Below are 16,979 nucleotides of genomic sequence, written 5' to 3' on the forward strand. Positions count from 1 at the left end.
CCTGGGTGGCTCAGTGGGTTAAAGCCTCTGCCTTCGGCTCAGGTCATGATCTCAGGGTCCTAGGATCAAGTCCCGCATCGGGCTCTCTGCTCAGCAGGGAGCCTGCTTCCTCCTCTCTCTCTCTCTCTCTCTGCCTGCCTCTCTGCCTACTTGTGATATCTCTGTCAAAAAAAATAAATAAAAATCTTTTTTAAAAAATGGCATGTTCCCTTTAAATAACTGGCTGGGTGATGGTTTTAATGCAATCATTAAAATAAGACATAGGGAGGGGCGCCTGTGTGGCTCAGTTAAGGGCTGGACTCTTGGTTTCCGCTCAGGTCATAATCTCAAGGTTGTGACACTGAGAGGGAGCCCCACAGACGGCTCTAAATTTCTCAAGGAGCCCGCCTGTCCCCTCCCTCTGCTGTGCGCCCCACCCCCATTTGTGCATGCACAAGCCTTCTCTCCTTCCTTCATAAATAAATTCATTCTTTAAAATAAGAACTGGCCATCTTTCTCACCATCCAATCAAATCAGGAAAAAAGCAAGCAGGATAATGAATGTCTCTGTATCTCTGTTGACTTTTGACTTTTTTAAATGGTGCCAACCTCTTGGCACTTTTCCAGCTTCCTTGAACTTCTCCCCTAGCATCACTCTTAGTAGTATGCCCCAGTCCCCAGAAGGCTCTCCTGTATTTTTCACACCAAGCAAAAAATAATAATAATAAAATAAATAAATGTGTGTGTGTGTGTGTGTGTGTGTGTGTGTGTGCGCGCGCGCGCGCGGGCGCATGCCTGAAACCTCACCCCCGGTGATGCAGCCTCACCTACTTAAGTTTTGCAAGGCAAATGCACAAGTTTGCTGCTGACTTCCTTCACTGATAAAGGAACTATGCTCAGTAACAAAGGAAGAGCCAGGGCCCTCTCTCTGGGTTACTTAGAGACTACCAACAGACTGACAGCTGTAACTATTGCAAATGGAGACTAATATTAGGATGTGAAGATTAAGGTAAATTCCCCAAGTTAGGTCTAGCAATGCTTTTCCCCTAATTGTCCCCCTGACTCACTTCCCAATTTTCCTTCCCTGGCTAACTACTGCTCTGCAGGGCCAGTAATGGCCTTTCTGAGTGATTTCAAGATGAAGAAGAAAAACGCAGCAGAGGAGAAAAAGGTGAGAGGAAAGGGAGGCGTGTGCAAGAGTAAAGACGAGGGCTTACTCCCTATCCCTGGAGAACCAATTTCATAAATAAGCATTAGTGGTGGTGAGGCAAAGGGAGATCCTGAGGGGGGTCGGGGGTGGGGAGAGGAGAATAACTACTACAAGTATCCAAAAACCACTTGAAACTAGAATCTTGGAAATGGTTATAATCCACTTTCAGAGAAACTCACAAGAAAGCACAATGAGGGTGCTAACACCTGTGTTGAAGTTTACCGTCATAATTAAACAGTTTAAAATGTATTTGTATATGCACAGACTTATCTATATCTGACTTGTTTTCAAAAAGAACTCGAAGCAACTGCAGCTGAAAGAGGCCGGCTCTGCACTCCTCCGTCCGGCAGCCACCAGCCGCACTGGGCTCCGGGTCTGCCTCTGATGGAGACACAAGCACAGATGGGCTGCGACGAGAAATGTGTGGAAAATACATGCTACGCTAGATTTCAGTACTTGTTTAAATATCTAATTAGTAATTTTTTACTGACTATGTGTTGGAATACCACCTTAGATATACTGGGTTAATTAAACATATTACTAAAATTAATTTTACTAGTTTTTTTTTTTCAATGTAACTATCAGAGAATTTAAAACAACACATGTCCCTTACATCTGCAACTCCCACTACATTTCCATGGGACAGCACTGGTCTAGAACCCAGGCGTACCTGAAGAAATGACAGCCTTTGTTACCCAAATAACAGAACTCCCTGTCCATTTCAGTGAAGGCCTTTATCTCCTTCCTGCCTTTCCCAACATTGCCAGCCTCTGTCCTTCACAGAGTGCTTAGCACATAACACTTAACAAATATTTCTTTAATGGAATTGAATGAAATCAACGAGATATAAGATTGAAATGTAGTACCTAAACACGGCTTCTTAAAGGTTAAGAAAATTCATAGGCTGCTTAGGACACTTAGCCAATGGTTACTATCCGGGCTTCAAAAGTAATTTAAAACACTAACTCCTTGTTACCTACAATATTTTTGACACTCACAGAAAACAATACCCTTTTACAAAATAAAAGCCACTGGAGACAAGGCTACCGTTTAGTATGCAGCTCACTTCATGCTTTCAGACAGTGGGGTGAAAGGACAGATAGGGCAATTTTTTTCCTTTGCTTTAACTCTACACTTGGTATTTTCCATTTTAACCCACTGAATCTCTGACCTCTGGGATAAACCAGCTCTGCTGAGCGAAGACACAGGGAGGCTCTCATTAAGCTGCAGCATACACAAATTGCAGCAGAAGAAATACCTAACACTCTTCACCGAAAAACAACAGGCCGCTGAGAGCACCAGATCCACCCGTAAAGCCAAGGGCAGTCAAGGACAGATGGCTTACTGTAACCAAGGTATCGTGAAGAAATAGCCAGCAAGCCACCAGCACATGGAGAAAGCGACGACTCCCCTGACTTCCCTTCCCTCTGCGGAGCATGGTGGGGCAGGTTTTCCACTGAGGTCTTAACTATGGCTGCCTGTTCTCTGAACATGGTTACACTCAGAACAGCCCCTGAATGCTACTTAGGTCAAAGCTGGGTTTTCCTCAGATATATTTTTGCGCTGCCCATCTCCACTAGACATCTATGGGTGTATGAAAATATGTCAAGAGTAATATTCACAGAGATGCATCTACTCTCTATTAAAAAGGCCCCTTTCTCTACTTCTGATCATCATTTGCATAAATGAGGCTTGAGATGCACAGCCACATTTTCCATAAAATTTACTTAGTAGTTGCCAATTACTCCGCTCATGTCTGGAATTCTGTATTTACTAGGTGTACTGAGAGAATTTCAGAATAGTCACTCTACTTGAAATTCACCAGGAAAGGATTTTCTCAGAAAGGCTATTTTTTAAAAGATACTTAAAAGATGTCATGGAAAGAGAAAGAACTGGAAAAGTTACAACCACTGATTCGTCTAGTTGGTGTTAATTTGTTTTTAATCTCCTGGGGAAAAATTAGAACACAGAAATTATTACCCATCTCCTCAACCTTAAAGGTTCTTTAAAAAAAAAATTTCTGCTTCTGTTTCCTTGACCAGGACAGTATTTCAGGCCCAAATTAATGAAAAGGGCACAAATGTATTCAAAATATAAGTATTCTAAGGATACAATATTGCAGATTCTAAATTCCACCAAGAGCTGCCCCTCCCTGAGCAAAATCTGTGAAAGGAGATACCGGTGTCTTGTGCAGTAGAACTTACTCAGAAACTGAGGGATTTGCCTTAACTTGAAGGAAAATCCACTAAACCAATCTTTTTTAGATATGCTCTTCAAAAGGACAAAACGATGCTCTGTACTGTCCTTCTAGATGGTTCTCACCCACAGCCACCGTACACTGAGACACATTCCATTCTCTGCTCTCCTCCCATCCCCAAGGTGCCACGTCCCTGCCAAAAAGCTCCCAGTGCACCCCACAGGCACAGAACCTGCCCATAAGGAGACTACACAGCTTCCTCTCCCACACCCCAGCCCCTAATTCTCAATGACACTGCGGCATTGGGGCACCATCTCCACACTATTTCCTAAGCCTTAAACTCTTCCCCCACTTCCCCCTTTCACCCAGCCTCCTCTCAACCTGGCCTGATCCCTCACATCTCACTGAAGCCATCACTTCCTCCAGCTCATCCTCCAGACCCCCCACCTCACCCCCACTAAGAGTGGAGTGGGAGCTATTTCCAAAGCACATAGTGCTTATTCCTGCTGAGTGCCTTCCATGGCAGATGCCTGCCTACACCATCCACCTCGCTGCTCCCAGCAACCCCCCCCCGCCCCACCCCAAACAAGCTGTTTCTGTCTCTCCTAAAAGGCAATATTATCGGGAGCTTCAGTATCGGGTAACTGTTCCCTAAAATCACGGAAACGAAGGCAAACAACTCTGACAAAAGTTAACACTGCAATAAGTGTTTAAGTGATTTTTTTTAAACTTTGCAACAAGCAATTCTGCACATTGGCCCAATGATAATTTTTGTGTCCCCACCATCTATCTGACATCATGTTAAGTATTAAAAGATATTATTGCTAGTCTCGCTATATCTCTAACCAGGGAGGTAAATCTACCCTCATTTTACTTCTTTAAGATTCTGTTTGTTGATTTATTTACAGAGAGCGAGAGAGAGAGAGAGTGAGCAGGGGGAGGAGGAGAGGGAGAGAATCTCAAGTCAACTCCATGCTGCATGTAGAGTCTGACACAGGGCTGGAGCCCAGGACCCTGACATCACGACCTGAACCAAAATAAAGAGTTGGGCATTCAACCTACTAAGCCACCTAGGCACCCCAGTCTACCCTCATTTTAGGGAAAAAAACAAAAAAAAAAACCCCAAGGCCCTGAGGTTAAGTTACCTGCCCAAGCTCACAGGGCCAGTGGTTAGTGGTGTTTTTACTCAAAAGCTGCAGACTCCAAAGCCTGTACACTCTCTTCATGCTGGTGGTTCTGAGAATGGGACTGGGGCTCTGGGGTCTGTGTGATGGAATCTGCCTCTCCCTCTCATTCTCTCTGAACAAGCATAAGCAGACTCTTCTGAAGGCTCATAACTTGCATGCAGACTATGCAGCAGTTGATGTCAGAATCCAACATTTGAGAGAATGTAAAATGATGCCTTTTTTTGTTTTGTTTTGGAAAATAGTTATTTTTCATTTAAAAATATTACTGATGTTAACACATAATGGCTTACTATTTTCAAAGTTTGGGACGCCTAGGTGGCTCAGTCGGCTGGGTGACTGCCTTCCACTCAGATCATGATCCTGGAGTCCCGGGATCGAGTCCCACATCAGGCTCCCTGCTGGGGTGGGGGGGATCTGCTTCTCCCTCTGACCCTCCACCCTCTTGTGCTCTTTCTCTCTCTAATAAAGAAAATCATTAAAAATAAAGAAATAAATAAAGTTTATTTATCTACTTATTTTTAAGTAATCTCTACATCCCACGTGGGACTTGAAATCACAACCCCAAAATCAAGAGTCATACGCTCTTCCTATTAAGCTGCCCTGGTTTATAATTTTTAAATTATCAACAAGTAAATATTTCAAACTGTCCCAGTTTAAATCTAAGACAATAAATATCAACACATATAATCCACTAAACAAAAGATCTTTGGAGTCCTCAATAATTTTTAAGCATGTAAATGGGTCTGCAATGAAAAGGTTCAGGAACTGATATTCTTCCTTCCTATCTACTGAAAAGAAATATAAGCTAGGTTTCTTTCTTCCCCTGTAAACTACACCAAATAATCAGGATAGTCTGGAGCTAGCACCAAAAACTATGTCCAAACTCCACAACGAACATTATAGTCCAATGAACTCGGGCCTTTCTAACATTTTCCTTTGTTGACTCTTCAACATAAAGTTAAATTCATCTTTAAAGATACTTCTGTGTGTTATATAATTAGAAAATACCTGTTCAGAGCCCATGAGACATTTAAAAGGCAAAGTTACATTTTTAAAAAGTGAAAAATTCAAGCTAAAAAAGCCAACCATCCTATCTGAGTGTGGTAATTCAGCAAATCACATCAATGATTTCAACCTGATCTGGCCATTTCCCTGCTACACAGCATGGTTTTGAACTACCATTCTATCATATATGAAATGCAAAATAATTTCAGTAATTCTAAAGCAAAACATAATTAGATAGATATATTTGCTAGAGTTGAATGTGAGTCATTCACGGGGAGAGAGAGGTTTTTAGGATTACATGACAGCATTTCGAATTACCCACATCATTATCCTCATCACACCTGTCAACATGGGCTAAAGGAGGGGAAATATTTGCACAAATCAAATTTAATGTTTCATAACTAAAGCTATATTTAATCATATTTAACCTGTTCCTTAAAAATAAAAGGAATTTTACTTTGTATTTACATGTGAAATGACATAATTATAAAGTAAGGTCCGTATTGCAGGAGATCAGAATGAAAGCCTAGAGGAGAATTAACATGAGTACACCCCATCAGCTGGCACTATGCTAAGCACTCAGTACATATTAATTTCAACACCTTTTGCAACAGGTACTATCTCTCCTATTTTGCTGATGAAGAATCTGAGGTTCAGAGAGGTTAACTTGTCTGAGATCACCAAGCTAATAAGTAGCAGAGCTGAAATTCGCACACTTTTCTGACTATAAAGTCTATGCTTTTCACAAGATTTTATACCTCCCTAGAATTATTTTCAGAACTGAGTGCTTTGAAATAAAGCGAATGAAATGGAGAATGAAATGAGAGGGCAAATTCCACAAACAAAACATATTTTAAGGGCAACTGAACTTAAATAAAAACACCTCAAACGTACTTGTCTACAAACATCCCTAAAACAGTTCTGAGTTTGTCCATAATGGCATACCCAAGAACATGGAACTGGAGATTAAGGGAGCTACACCTGGTGTCCCCCAGAGTCTAGAACATATGAAACCCTCCAGTGCTGAGTGACTCGAATGCCACGTGGACTTGCATCCATCCTCTGAAATGGCTGTGGGGATGTTTTGTGCTCTTAAAACTAGAGAAAGCTGGAGGAGATCAACAATTCCCACCCAGAGGTCATACTACAACCACAGGGATATCTGCTTCAAACTGTGCTCATCCTCCAGCGGAGCGAGAAGATGCCGGAACAAGGAGAAGTCAGAACGATTGCTCCAGAAACATCCCTTGTCCAATAAGACGCTTTCTGAGAAACAAGAAAAGAAAAGTTCCTGGAAATGAAGTCACATTCATTTCTGCCCTAGAAAGCACCCAGGCAGGCTCCCTGGCCTCAGGGACGGCACTTTCAGTGAGTTCTGAAGAGGGGCATCTTGCCTTGAGATTGATATAATGGAAAACAAATTAGCAGGGTTCAATCTTCTCCACTAACTCCTCTGCACACATGACCCCCTGAGGCTCTCTGCTCCCAGCCTCTTGCCAGAATGGCTTTCTCACCTCCCCCATCACTTGGTGCAGGAGCCACAGGGTTCACAAGCCCTTTCCCATGGGCTGCAGGTTGGGCATCGGCTCCCAGGGGAGACAGGGAGCAACTCTCTCCCAGGCAGCTCCCACTGACCTCGGGGGTCCTGCTGAGAATATCCCAGGGTGCCAGATCTCTAGGAGCAGTTTCGCCCAAAACCCCTACGTATTCTCGTGTCCTGGGTTCCTAGGAGACCTTCCTGATCTCCACTCTCCCGCTCCCACCAGGACTGAGGCTTCGGAGTCTCTGCTCTAAACGCCTCTCCACCAGGGCTACCCCACACAGATTTGTTTCCTGACCAAACCTTTCTATGTTCACATTGCTTTAATCCCTTCCTTTTCCACTCACCAATCCCCGGTGGCAAACTGTCCTTGCAGCCCTGCACTACAGGCTCACAGTTCAACTTCTCGTCCTCCAGGCTTCTGTGGACTGTCTAATCAATACCCCAAGCTCCCCACTGAAGCCTGAATTCCTTAGAACAGAACGCAAGACCTCCACCATCTGGTGTGCCCTGTGGCAAGCTCCAGGTCCCATGCCCCCAGTTATCACGTCGTCCCCAAACCAGAAATGCAGTCCTCAGCTCACTTTCCCTGGTGAAGTCCTAGCCAAAAAGCACCCACGTCCCTGGGTACTTCCTGTCTGGACACTTGTCACATAACCACGTGTAGTCCTTCAGTGGGCTTCTCCTTCCACACCGATTTTAAGTTCATTAAGAACAGCTCTAAGATCACCTCCTATGCCATCCAAACTTAAGTGGAAATCATGGTAGAAGACCAATACCTGTTTCTGAAGAGCATGCAGAATGATCTGTACCTATACAGATATCAGTATAATTTCCCTAGACTGAGGGCACAAACACCAACATTTATAAGGGAAAGACATCTCTGTGACTACAAGGGCTTGAAACGTAAATGTTCGCTTGTAAACTTGGTAGGACAACAAGAATCCCAGCTTACAAAAAGGAAGACTCCTGTTGTGGTGCCGGGTACCCAAATCTCTTAGAGACCAAACATTTTCTGCAGATTAATGTCAACTACGATTTTCTACACTTTGCAATTTAAGTTCACACTAGCATCCAATAGCTGGTAAAATAAATATTACAGAAGAACACATTTTGAAGCTTCCCAAGGGAAAAAAAATCATAATGTTCTAAAAGAGGTGGGAGGGACTGCCACAAACTCGGAAAACTTTGCTGGAAACCAAGCTCTGGTGTGTTTTGAAACCAGAGGCAAGAGAAAGAGCAGGGGTCCCATGTCCCTGACCCCGCTGGCAGCGGCAACTCCCGCAAGCAGAGCCCCGGGATTAGTTATCTAGGACGTGTCTGCAATACCCCCCACAATGCCTGGGACAGAAGGATTCGAGACGTTCTGAGTCGGAGAACAAACGCATAGGCCAGCGAGTGAGAGACTCCCGGAGAAAAGTGAGATTCTCGCGCAGCTTACAAGATAAAAATGAAGGCACTCGTAATGAGAAAGCTTTCTGTGAAACTCGAAGGAAAAGATCTATTAGGGAAGGTTACCATGTTGCCCTTTTTACTACGAGGCGGGCAGGATCTGAGTTCCCTTACCTGAGGCACAGGCACTTTCTGCGGGGTGTTCTGGGGTGATGGGTGGAGCTGTGCCCAAGGCTGGTGATGTGGGTGTGGGGGTGAAGACTGGTGGTGCAAGCCCGGGTGGGGCTGCATCGGAGGGCAGGTTGGCAACTGCTGGAAAGACGGCTGCTGCCCAGGATGCTGTTGGCCAGGCAGCAGTCGTTCCTGGATCGCTTGGGGATCTGCAAGGCCAACACCGGGACAACCATTCGGTCTCATGTGCCCAGCCAACTCCCTCGGTGCTGAGGACATGCCCATAAACGGACGAGACGGCTGCAGGTTCCTGGGGCCCATATTCCTCTGTCCGATTCCCATGGCACCGGGGGGCTGGTGTGCCGGCTGAGGGTGGGGCATATTTGGATAACTGCCAACTTCCATTGGTATCCCAGCACTTCCGGGCCTGACTTGTGGAGGAGGAGTGCCTGCCGGATTACTCATTGCTTTCATGGGCGACATGGGAGGTGGAGAGGCGTAAGTTCCCTGAGGCTGTGAAGGATGCATAGTTTGCGTGTTCATTTGGTTAAGTGAGCCGCTGGGGTGGATGGGCTGCTGGTGCATTAGTCCTTGACCACTGTTTGATGGGAATCCTACAGCATTGGGGTATCTTGGTACGGACTGATTCATTGGAGTATTATTTGTAAGGCCTAAATTTTGATTCATCCCTGTATTGTTAACTAATCCCTGATTTAGGTTACTGTAAGGATATCGAGAATACTGCCCTGAGTTGTTTATAGTAGGTGAGGGGACTGTCTGGCTCCGAGAACTAAAGGTAAGGGTCTGTGGCCTCACGGCCCCTTGCTGAGGAGGATTAGGGGAGAATCTGGGACTGTGGGCAACGGATTCTCCGTGGAGAGCAGTAGGGGGGTGATGGTGGAACTGCTGCACTGAGTGACGCAAGGAAGGCGCCATGCTGGGGCTCTGCGGGGGCACGTGGGACAGGTGGCCGGGGCCCGACGTGGCAATGAAAGGACCGCCCTGACTGAGGCCCTCCTGGCCTTGGGGAAACTGGCTCATCCTCTGCTGTGGCTGACCGTGCTGCTGCATGGAAAAATCCCCACGGGCCATGTAGCTGCCCATCTGCTGCAGGTGCTGAGGGTGGCCCTGTGCGGGGGGCCCCGACGGGGCAGGCTGGGGCGGCTGCGGCTGGGGCTGCTGCTGGTAGGGCGCCCGTATCTGGTCCGGCACCTGCACGGCCCGGGGGCCCCACATGGAGCCGCTGTCCACGAAAGACTGCCCGTGCCTCTCATTCTGCAGGCCAGGGTAGACTCCCATCTGACCGCCACCACTGCCACCGTGGGGGACCTGAGGGACGGGAGGGGCGTGATACTGCGAGTGAGGAGACGCGAGCCCGTTCCCAGGGGCGCTGCTCATCATCCTGTTTGGCTGATCCATCAGATGCATCTTTTGTTGTTCGTACTGATTATAGTGATCAAAATGGGTCAACTTCGTCTGATTCTGATTCGTGGAGGGATGATGAAGGGACGGCTGCAAGGAGGCAAAGCCTTGGTCTATCGGCATTTGCTGACCCATGGGGTTCACAGGGTTTTCAGGGTAACCACATTCTCCAAGGCCTTCGAGGCCTTCACTGAAAATATTCCCATCCTCGCCAAAAAGACTCATCATTCCCGGATCCGCCATGTTCTTCCAACACACGGCTCCTCCACAGCACAGCTCAGGAGCTTGTCTGGGCTTCACCTCACCGAGGTGTCTGTCCTCAAAGCCTATAATCCTTAACTAATCTTCTTCATGTCATTCCGTATTTCTTTAATTCTCCTGGACCCTGCAGTGTCAGGCAAAGTCTGGATATAGGTCCTAGAAGAGAGTGGGAGGTGGGGGAGGGGGGCGGGGGGGGAGAAAAAAACAAAGAATTAGGAACAAATGATAAAAACTGCCAGTATTTTACGCATTTAAATTTGGTTTCCATCAACAATACTAACCTAGCCCCCTTGCTGAGCTGTATTTTATAAATCTAGTTCACTTTAAGAGAAACTCATTAGCTTCTACCAGAAGCATTATTATGATCGGTTACTTAGAAAGCAAGCAAAACACTAACCTTAACCTTAAATTAATCCATTCACTCCACTTCCTAGCGCTCCATTCTTGGATGGAACAGAACAAAAGAACACAACATGAAGCAGCGGCAGCTGCCACAGCAGGCAAGCAGATGTATGAATATAGCCAAGCAGCCCATCTGCTGAACTAAAGCCCTGGAAATGCTCTGGTTACCAACAGCCCGCCCTTAACCTTATTCCCCTGAGCAGTGTAATCAGATGAGCAGCCGCGGCACCGAGGGCTGTGAAAAGCTCAACTTAGTTAAATTGACTAGAGGATTATACAAATACCAAAATCAGTCATTTCGTACAAATTAGATATTTTCGGCCCACATACATCTACATGACAGCAACAGAGGTGTCAAACGAGAACATGTCCACGATGACGTTCCAACAAGGGAGCGTCCATGATGATGGTGGAAAGCAACCTCGCAAACAGTATAACAACCTCATAATTCCATTACGTTTAATGGCAGGGATATACAAGATGCAGAAAGAGATCAAAATAAAAGTTTTCGTTCTGCGAGAAGACCAATTTCACTCATGGCTCCAGGCCCAGCGCGTGTCCGGTCTGCACTGGCGGCTGAGAGGTCCGATCACAGGTCATGGTTCCCCAGCAGGTGCCAGACCCTGGGGATGGACCCAGAGCCCATGTGACCACTCAGAGAGACCCCAGCTGCATGGAGTTACTAGACGATGACTGTTCTCATCAGAAGAAACTGAAAACTCCCCCCTCCCCACCAAACCGGTCAAAACTGAAAATCACTTTAACGCAACAAAGTTCAAAATATCCATGCAGGCTTCCCTCTTGCCTTTTCCTCTTCAGAGACAAGGCAGGATGAGAGCCATGGGAGAAAGGCAGGACTGTCAGCATCCTGTGTTTACGGCACCAGGTATATACGCTACCTACTGCTCTACGTTTTATTCAAATGGTTCCTAAGAGATTTTGCGCATCTGATTAAAATAACCAGTTAAAGAATGCTTCACCAATCAAAAGAGGAAAGTGTTTTTGTCGAACGCTAATTAAATCAACAACCTAATAAAGAACTAATTCACACAGGAAAAATGTCCGAAATCTTAAACATCTTTGGAATTTAACTCATTTTTTTCCTCTTTCGTAAGTCTACGAAGCACTGTGATTCTGCCCAACTTGAAAAAAGCAGTATTTTGCTGAAGAATTTCAAAAGTGATGTTAGAAACAGGCTCAGTCATAAATTCTACTGACACACTTCGATACCAGCATGGGAATGAACAACGGGCAACCAGCACTGCTGAGAACTTACCGGTAAGAGAGAGAGAAAGAAAACCCAGTTCCTGCCTGTCCTACTCGAACATATTCCTAACAAGGGGAGAATTTTGCTTACAGGAAATGTAAACAACATTCCTGTTCACTGTCAGGACTACAGACAGAACACCTGAGAAGGTCTCCAGGTCTGTAGTGTTCAGGTGACAGCTGTCAGCTAAAGTCAGAGGTCTCCTCACTCCACCGCTAACTGCCATGAATTTTCTGATCGACTTTCTCCAAAACAGAGGTCAGAAGGGTGAAAATAAGGTGAGCATGAAAACCATTTTATTTACCGACATGCTGCTTTACTACATGACCACTTTTGAATCCAAAATAAAGAGAAGCAGAAATCTTCAGTGCCAAATGCAACAAATATCTATAAACTGAATTTCCCTCTGAACAGCCTCATTTATTGAAGACCCATTCTAGCTTTCAAGGAACTAAATCTTACAATGCACTTGCTAATAGCTTAAACTAGCCGTGCAGACTAACCACTTACCAAAGTAACCTTTCAAATTAGCTTAAGGAAAGTATGGTCTACTCATATGGACGGATGGCCTGGTCTCATAGGATAACAGCTTTCCCCTCCAGGGTCCCTCACGCATCACAGGAGGCAATGTTACTGCCTGCATGGGGCTCCCCGCCAGCTCTGGGGGGCAGGCGCAGAGAGGGAGGGGACGGCCTGGTCCACTGAGCCCAGAGGCACAGCCAGCCTGGAGCAGCAGCTGCGGGCGTTGACGTTGACGCTACTTTATATTAACTTAAGGCTGAGCAGAAAGGAGAAAGAGAACCTGCCTACAGGCTCTGGAAGGGACAAAACAGAAAACTCACTGAGAGTAATCCTACCTGACGCATAGGCTTCCAGTTAGCCAATCTTTCCGACTAAGACTCACTCCATTTCCCAGCAGCAGGAAAAATGACAGCACTACCTGGTATCCAGCAAACGCACCACCCACCACAACTGAGCCCACCATCAGGTGAGCTCTGGGCACAGGCGTTCAAAAACTACGGCTTGAGCCTGTCATTAGTGACCGCTCCTGTGTGCCGGGACAGCCACCACCGCCCTTCTGCCCCTCTTCTGACCTCAAGACTTGGCTAGCGACTATGCTAGGAATCCATCTGGTAGCTGGATTTCATATTTCTGATCTGAGCTAATCTAATTAATTTATTTTGGTCTTTTTTAATTTGATCAAGTCCATTTGAATACCCACTTTCCTAAGTCACAGCTGCAACATATAATTTTGTTTCTATCAAAGATATTCATTTAGAACTCCTTTTTGGAGGCTGGCCGCTTCTCTACATTCAGTATCTACATTTTCTATGTCTAGATAGATCCGCTATTCAATGAGCCATCAAATCAGAGCCATGTCATTTTAAATTCTGTAGTAGCCACATTTTAAAAGTAACCAAAAAAGAGTGAAATTATGTTTAATAATAAATTTTATTTATCCCAATATATGCAAAATATTACCACTTCAACATGTAACCAACATTCAAAAATGGATGAGACTTTTACATTTTTTGATACGGAGTCTGAACCCCAGTATGTATTTTACACTTGCAGCATATCTCAATTTCTACTGGCCACATTTCAAGAAAAAAATGTGCACTTGGGCATAGTGGCTACCATGCTGGACAGCATAGTTACAGATTACTGAAAAGAAGACTAGAAATTCTAGTTGCCAGTGGTCTCCAATAATTCTCATAATTATCACTCTGATAATAAATATTCAAGTTGTCTTTATGTTTGATTTGGCTTTAAATAAAAATCAAGCTAAATCCCAAATCACATTTACTTATTCAAAATACATGTACTGAGTACCTACAATGATCTAGCCACTGGTCTAGGTACCAGAGATATATCAGCGAATAAAAACAAACAAAATTCCCTTTATCCTCATGGAACTCATCTGTAAATGATGACCCTTAGAGAAGAAAGATTCGGAGGTGATGACAATTTAGGACAACATTTTACAAAATATTTCTTGGGAATATATAATGACAAGTGTTTTAACTATGTGTGATATTAGATAGTAAACAGTATGGAAACATACAGTGAAGACATAATAATATAAGTTTCCATGGAGTGCCCTACTGGGCACTGGGTATTTTCCAAGACAAGAATGACAGTGCAGAAGGCACATGCATGTCTGGGGTCGAAGAGGGGCCCAACAAGACAGCTCAAGCAAGAGAACTGCCTACCTGCAATAGAGACCTCTCTGTGAAACCAATTATGAAAATCTGAGAATTAGCAAGTGATTTGGGGACCTTCTAATCCAAACCCCTATTCCTCTAACAGATTAAAAAAACCTTTTATAGACTAAGAGAAGTAAACGTCTTCTAAAAAATATTTTCATGACGAACAATTCCCAAAGACGAAAGAGAGATGTATGGAAGAAATGGCAGCTTAAAATTGGGGTCTGTTTTGTTCAGATAAGTCACTAAACTGCTGAAACCAACAAACAGAAGAGAGTTTCCTTTCAGACAAATGTTTTTAATTATACTATCTATAACTTTAAGGAAGCAAGCACCTATTAGCACTATATTGGGGCTCCTGGTTGATTCTTGGGGGGAATAAGCAGGATGAACACCGGCAGATCCAACAAAACAAAGAAGCCACACGCAGAGAACCAGGGATGAAAGCAACAGGCATACAAGAAGCCAAGATGAAAGAAATAAGTTGTGCAAAAATATATATTAATATCTTGAAGTGAATTTCTGACCACCTCAAACTTACATAAAAGATGAATGCTTAACTCTGCTGTTCTTCCCAGAGCAATTCGGCAGTTCTGAGCCAAGCTTCACTGTGGTATCACAGTGCCTGGGAAGCCGTATTTTCCACAGTCCAGCCACTTCTTATCCAATTGTGTAAGTAGAGTGCCACTCTGGGGCCAACTTTTTTCATAAATAGCCAACATATACGGGCAAGTGTGGGATCAAAGGATAACTGCCTTTTAGATGATGATGACTATTTTGTGTTCTGTAGCTTGATTTGTAATTGTTCTTTTAAAGTCTCTTCCCCCCACCACCACCTCCAAAGAGCCTGAGGCGTGTAACATGACTGTGACAGTGATTCTTGGGATTGGGTAAAGCATGTATCAGCATTTCTGTGGCAGTGTCTAGCAGCTGGAAAAACACATGTCACCACTCGCAGTACAACCTGGGAAGACACCTCTCCATCGTCAAGGTTACAAACCGATCAAAAGCAGGGAGACTCCATGAGCCGATGGGTGAACACACACACGATAGAGGACTCAGCACCACTGAATATTCATATTCATGGATCTGCTATATCATGAGGCCTGTGGACAGTGATGCCCACTAATGGCCCCCAAAAGCCACTTGGGAAAGAGAAAGTCTACCCAGGCCAATGCTCGCCATGGGAGAAAGTATCATCCAAAAGACAATGACCCAGATAAAGAATCAGGAAATGCCTCCAAGTTGACCCCAAGTCCATCTAGATTTGCCTCATGAACCAAACGGTGCCCCTTCTGAACCCGCCACCCACCACCCAGGGAAAGACCACATTTTCGTCCTCATTAGTATGTTCAGGCAGTGCCAATATGCTATGGATGGACTGTCCCACACAACAGCCACAAGCCACATGTTGCTATTTAAATTAATTAAAACTAAATAAAATCTAACATTCAGGAGCTCAGTCACACAAGTTACATTTCCAGTGCTCGCTGTGTATATATATGCACGGTGATAAACGGAACATTTCCGTCATCTCAGAAACACCTATGGACAGCACTACTACATATTTCTTGTTAGAGGTAACCTTTTTAGACAAACACCATATTAGATAGTAGAAATTTTCTTTGATGAAAAATATTTTCTCCTGTTCAGAGTTTAAAGTATTCCTTCAAAGGTCCATACCTACCCCTTGTGATGAAATTTATAGTGCCTGTTCCATTTAACACATTTTATGTTAATTAACTATTTTTCAACCTATAAAATTTCTTTGTGTAGTATCGCCCAACATATATTTCTATTTCTTAATGAATTAATTTTTGTTATGTTAAGAATGAGTCTCAACTATACAAAATGCAACCCTTAAGAATAATTAATTTCAAAATCCTTTTCACTTATAATTGCCATATTACCATTGCCCTTTAATAAAGTATTTGCAAGTTTAAGTTTTATAACCAAGAATCTACGTAACTATAGAGTAAGGCCACTATTTTCCTTACGGGCTTTGTGTATTACTTTCATTCACTATTTTATTGGAAGAAAAATATATAGAAAAAACAAAAAAGGACTTGAAGTCCTTCAGAAGATCTATGCTGGTCCAAGCACCCTATGAAAAATTTTTTAAAAATAATTTTCAAAAAGGTAAAATTGCATTTACAGTTGGCTTCCATTTATAACACTAGATAATCCCCCAATTTTCTGGTATCAATTGAGGAGATCCATTTTGTACAGGAAAAACTATGCTCAGAACTGACGTTGTATGAAGTGATCACAACCAGCATTCATTCATTCATTTCATTCATTTAAAAAATATTTAATGAGTGCCTACTTTGCTTAACGCATTTACCAGACCTCAGGGACACAGAGCTGAACAGGACAGGCATGGCCCCTGCCCCGTGCAGCTTGCTATTCTAATAAATGCCCCTTGGATGGCCTGCGTATCCCAGCCACCAACCAAGCTGCTAACCTGGCCTGCCTAATATCCCACAAGTGCACTTCTCTCAGTTCACACCGCCTCTGATGAAGTCAGGCCTTTGTGTGTTAGTCAAGGACAGAACATGAAAGGCTGGCTGTTTCTCCCAAGTCCGGTCTCAACAAGTTCACACAGCTGACTGAATGATCTTCCAAAGCACAAAACACATCATCTTTCTCCCCTGATTAAAATCCTTGAAGGAGTTTCCACACTTCGCATCAAGTCCAAATGCTCCGGCATGGGGGAAGGGACTTGATAATCAGATCCCTG

General features: G+C 44.3%; 1 protein-coding gene and 1 long non-coding RNA gene across 6 annotated transcripts in view; one reads left to right on the plus strand and one right to left on the minus strand.

Annotated features, from left to right (window-relative positions):
• The window catches only part of CHD7 (chromodomain helicase DNA binding protein 7), a 187,088-nt gene that overhangs the window by 115,189 nt on the left and 54,920 nt on the right, over nucleotides 1-16,979 (minus strand). For 4 of the 5 annotated variants that reach the window (XM_046003403.1, XM_046003377.1, XM_046003388.1 and 1 more), the window contains one exon: nucleotides 8,684-10,519. The exons of the other annotated variant lie outside the window; for it this stretch is intronic. In XM_046003403.1, the coding sequence (XP_045859359.1) occupies nucleotides 8,684-10,345 (1,662 nt within the window). In that variant the 5' untranslated portion in view covers nucleotides 10,346-10,519. The remainder of the gene's footprint in view (nucleotides 1-8,683; nucleotides 10,520-16,979) is intronic. 5 annotated transcript variants of the gene reach the window in all.
• LOC123940539 lies at nucleotides 898-1,635 on the plus strand. The gene is made up of 3 exons (XR_006818080.1): nucleotides 898-987; nucleotides 1,085-1,149; nucleotides 1,493-1,635. It is a non-coding gene; the product is annotated as an uncharacterized LOC123940539 (long non-coding RNA).

The sequence above is a fragment of the Meles meles genome, chromosome 1 (assembly GCF_922984935.1).
Source record: "Meles meles chromosome 1, mMelMel3.1 paternal haplotype, whole genome shotgun sequence".
In the NCBI taxonomy this organism is placed as follows: domain Eukaryota; kingdom Metazoa; phylum Chordata; class Mammalia; order Carnivora; family Mustelidae; genus Meles; species Meles meles.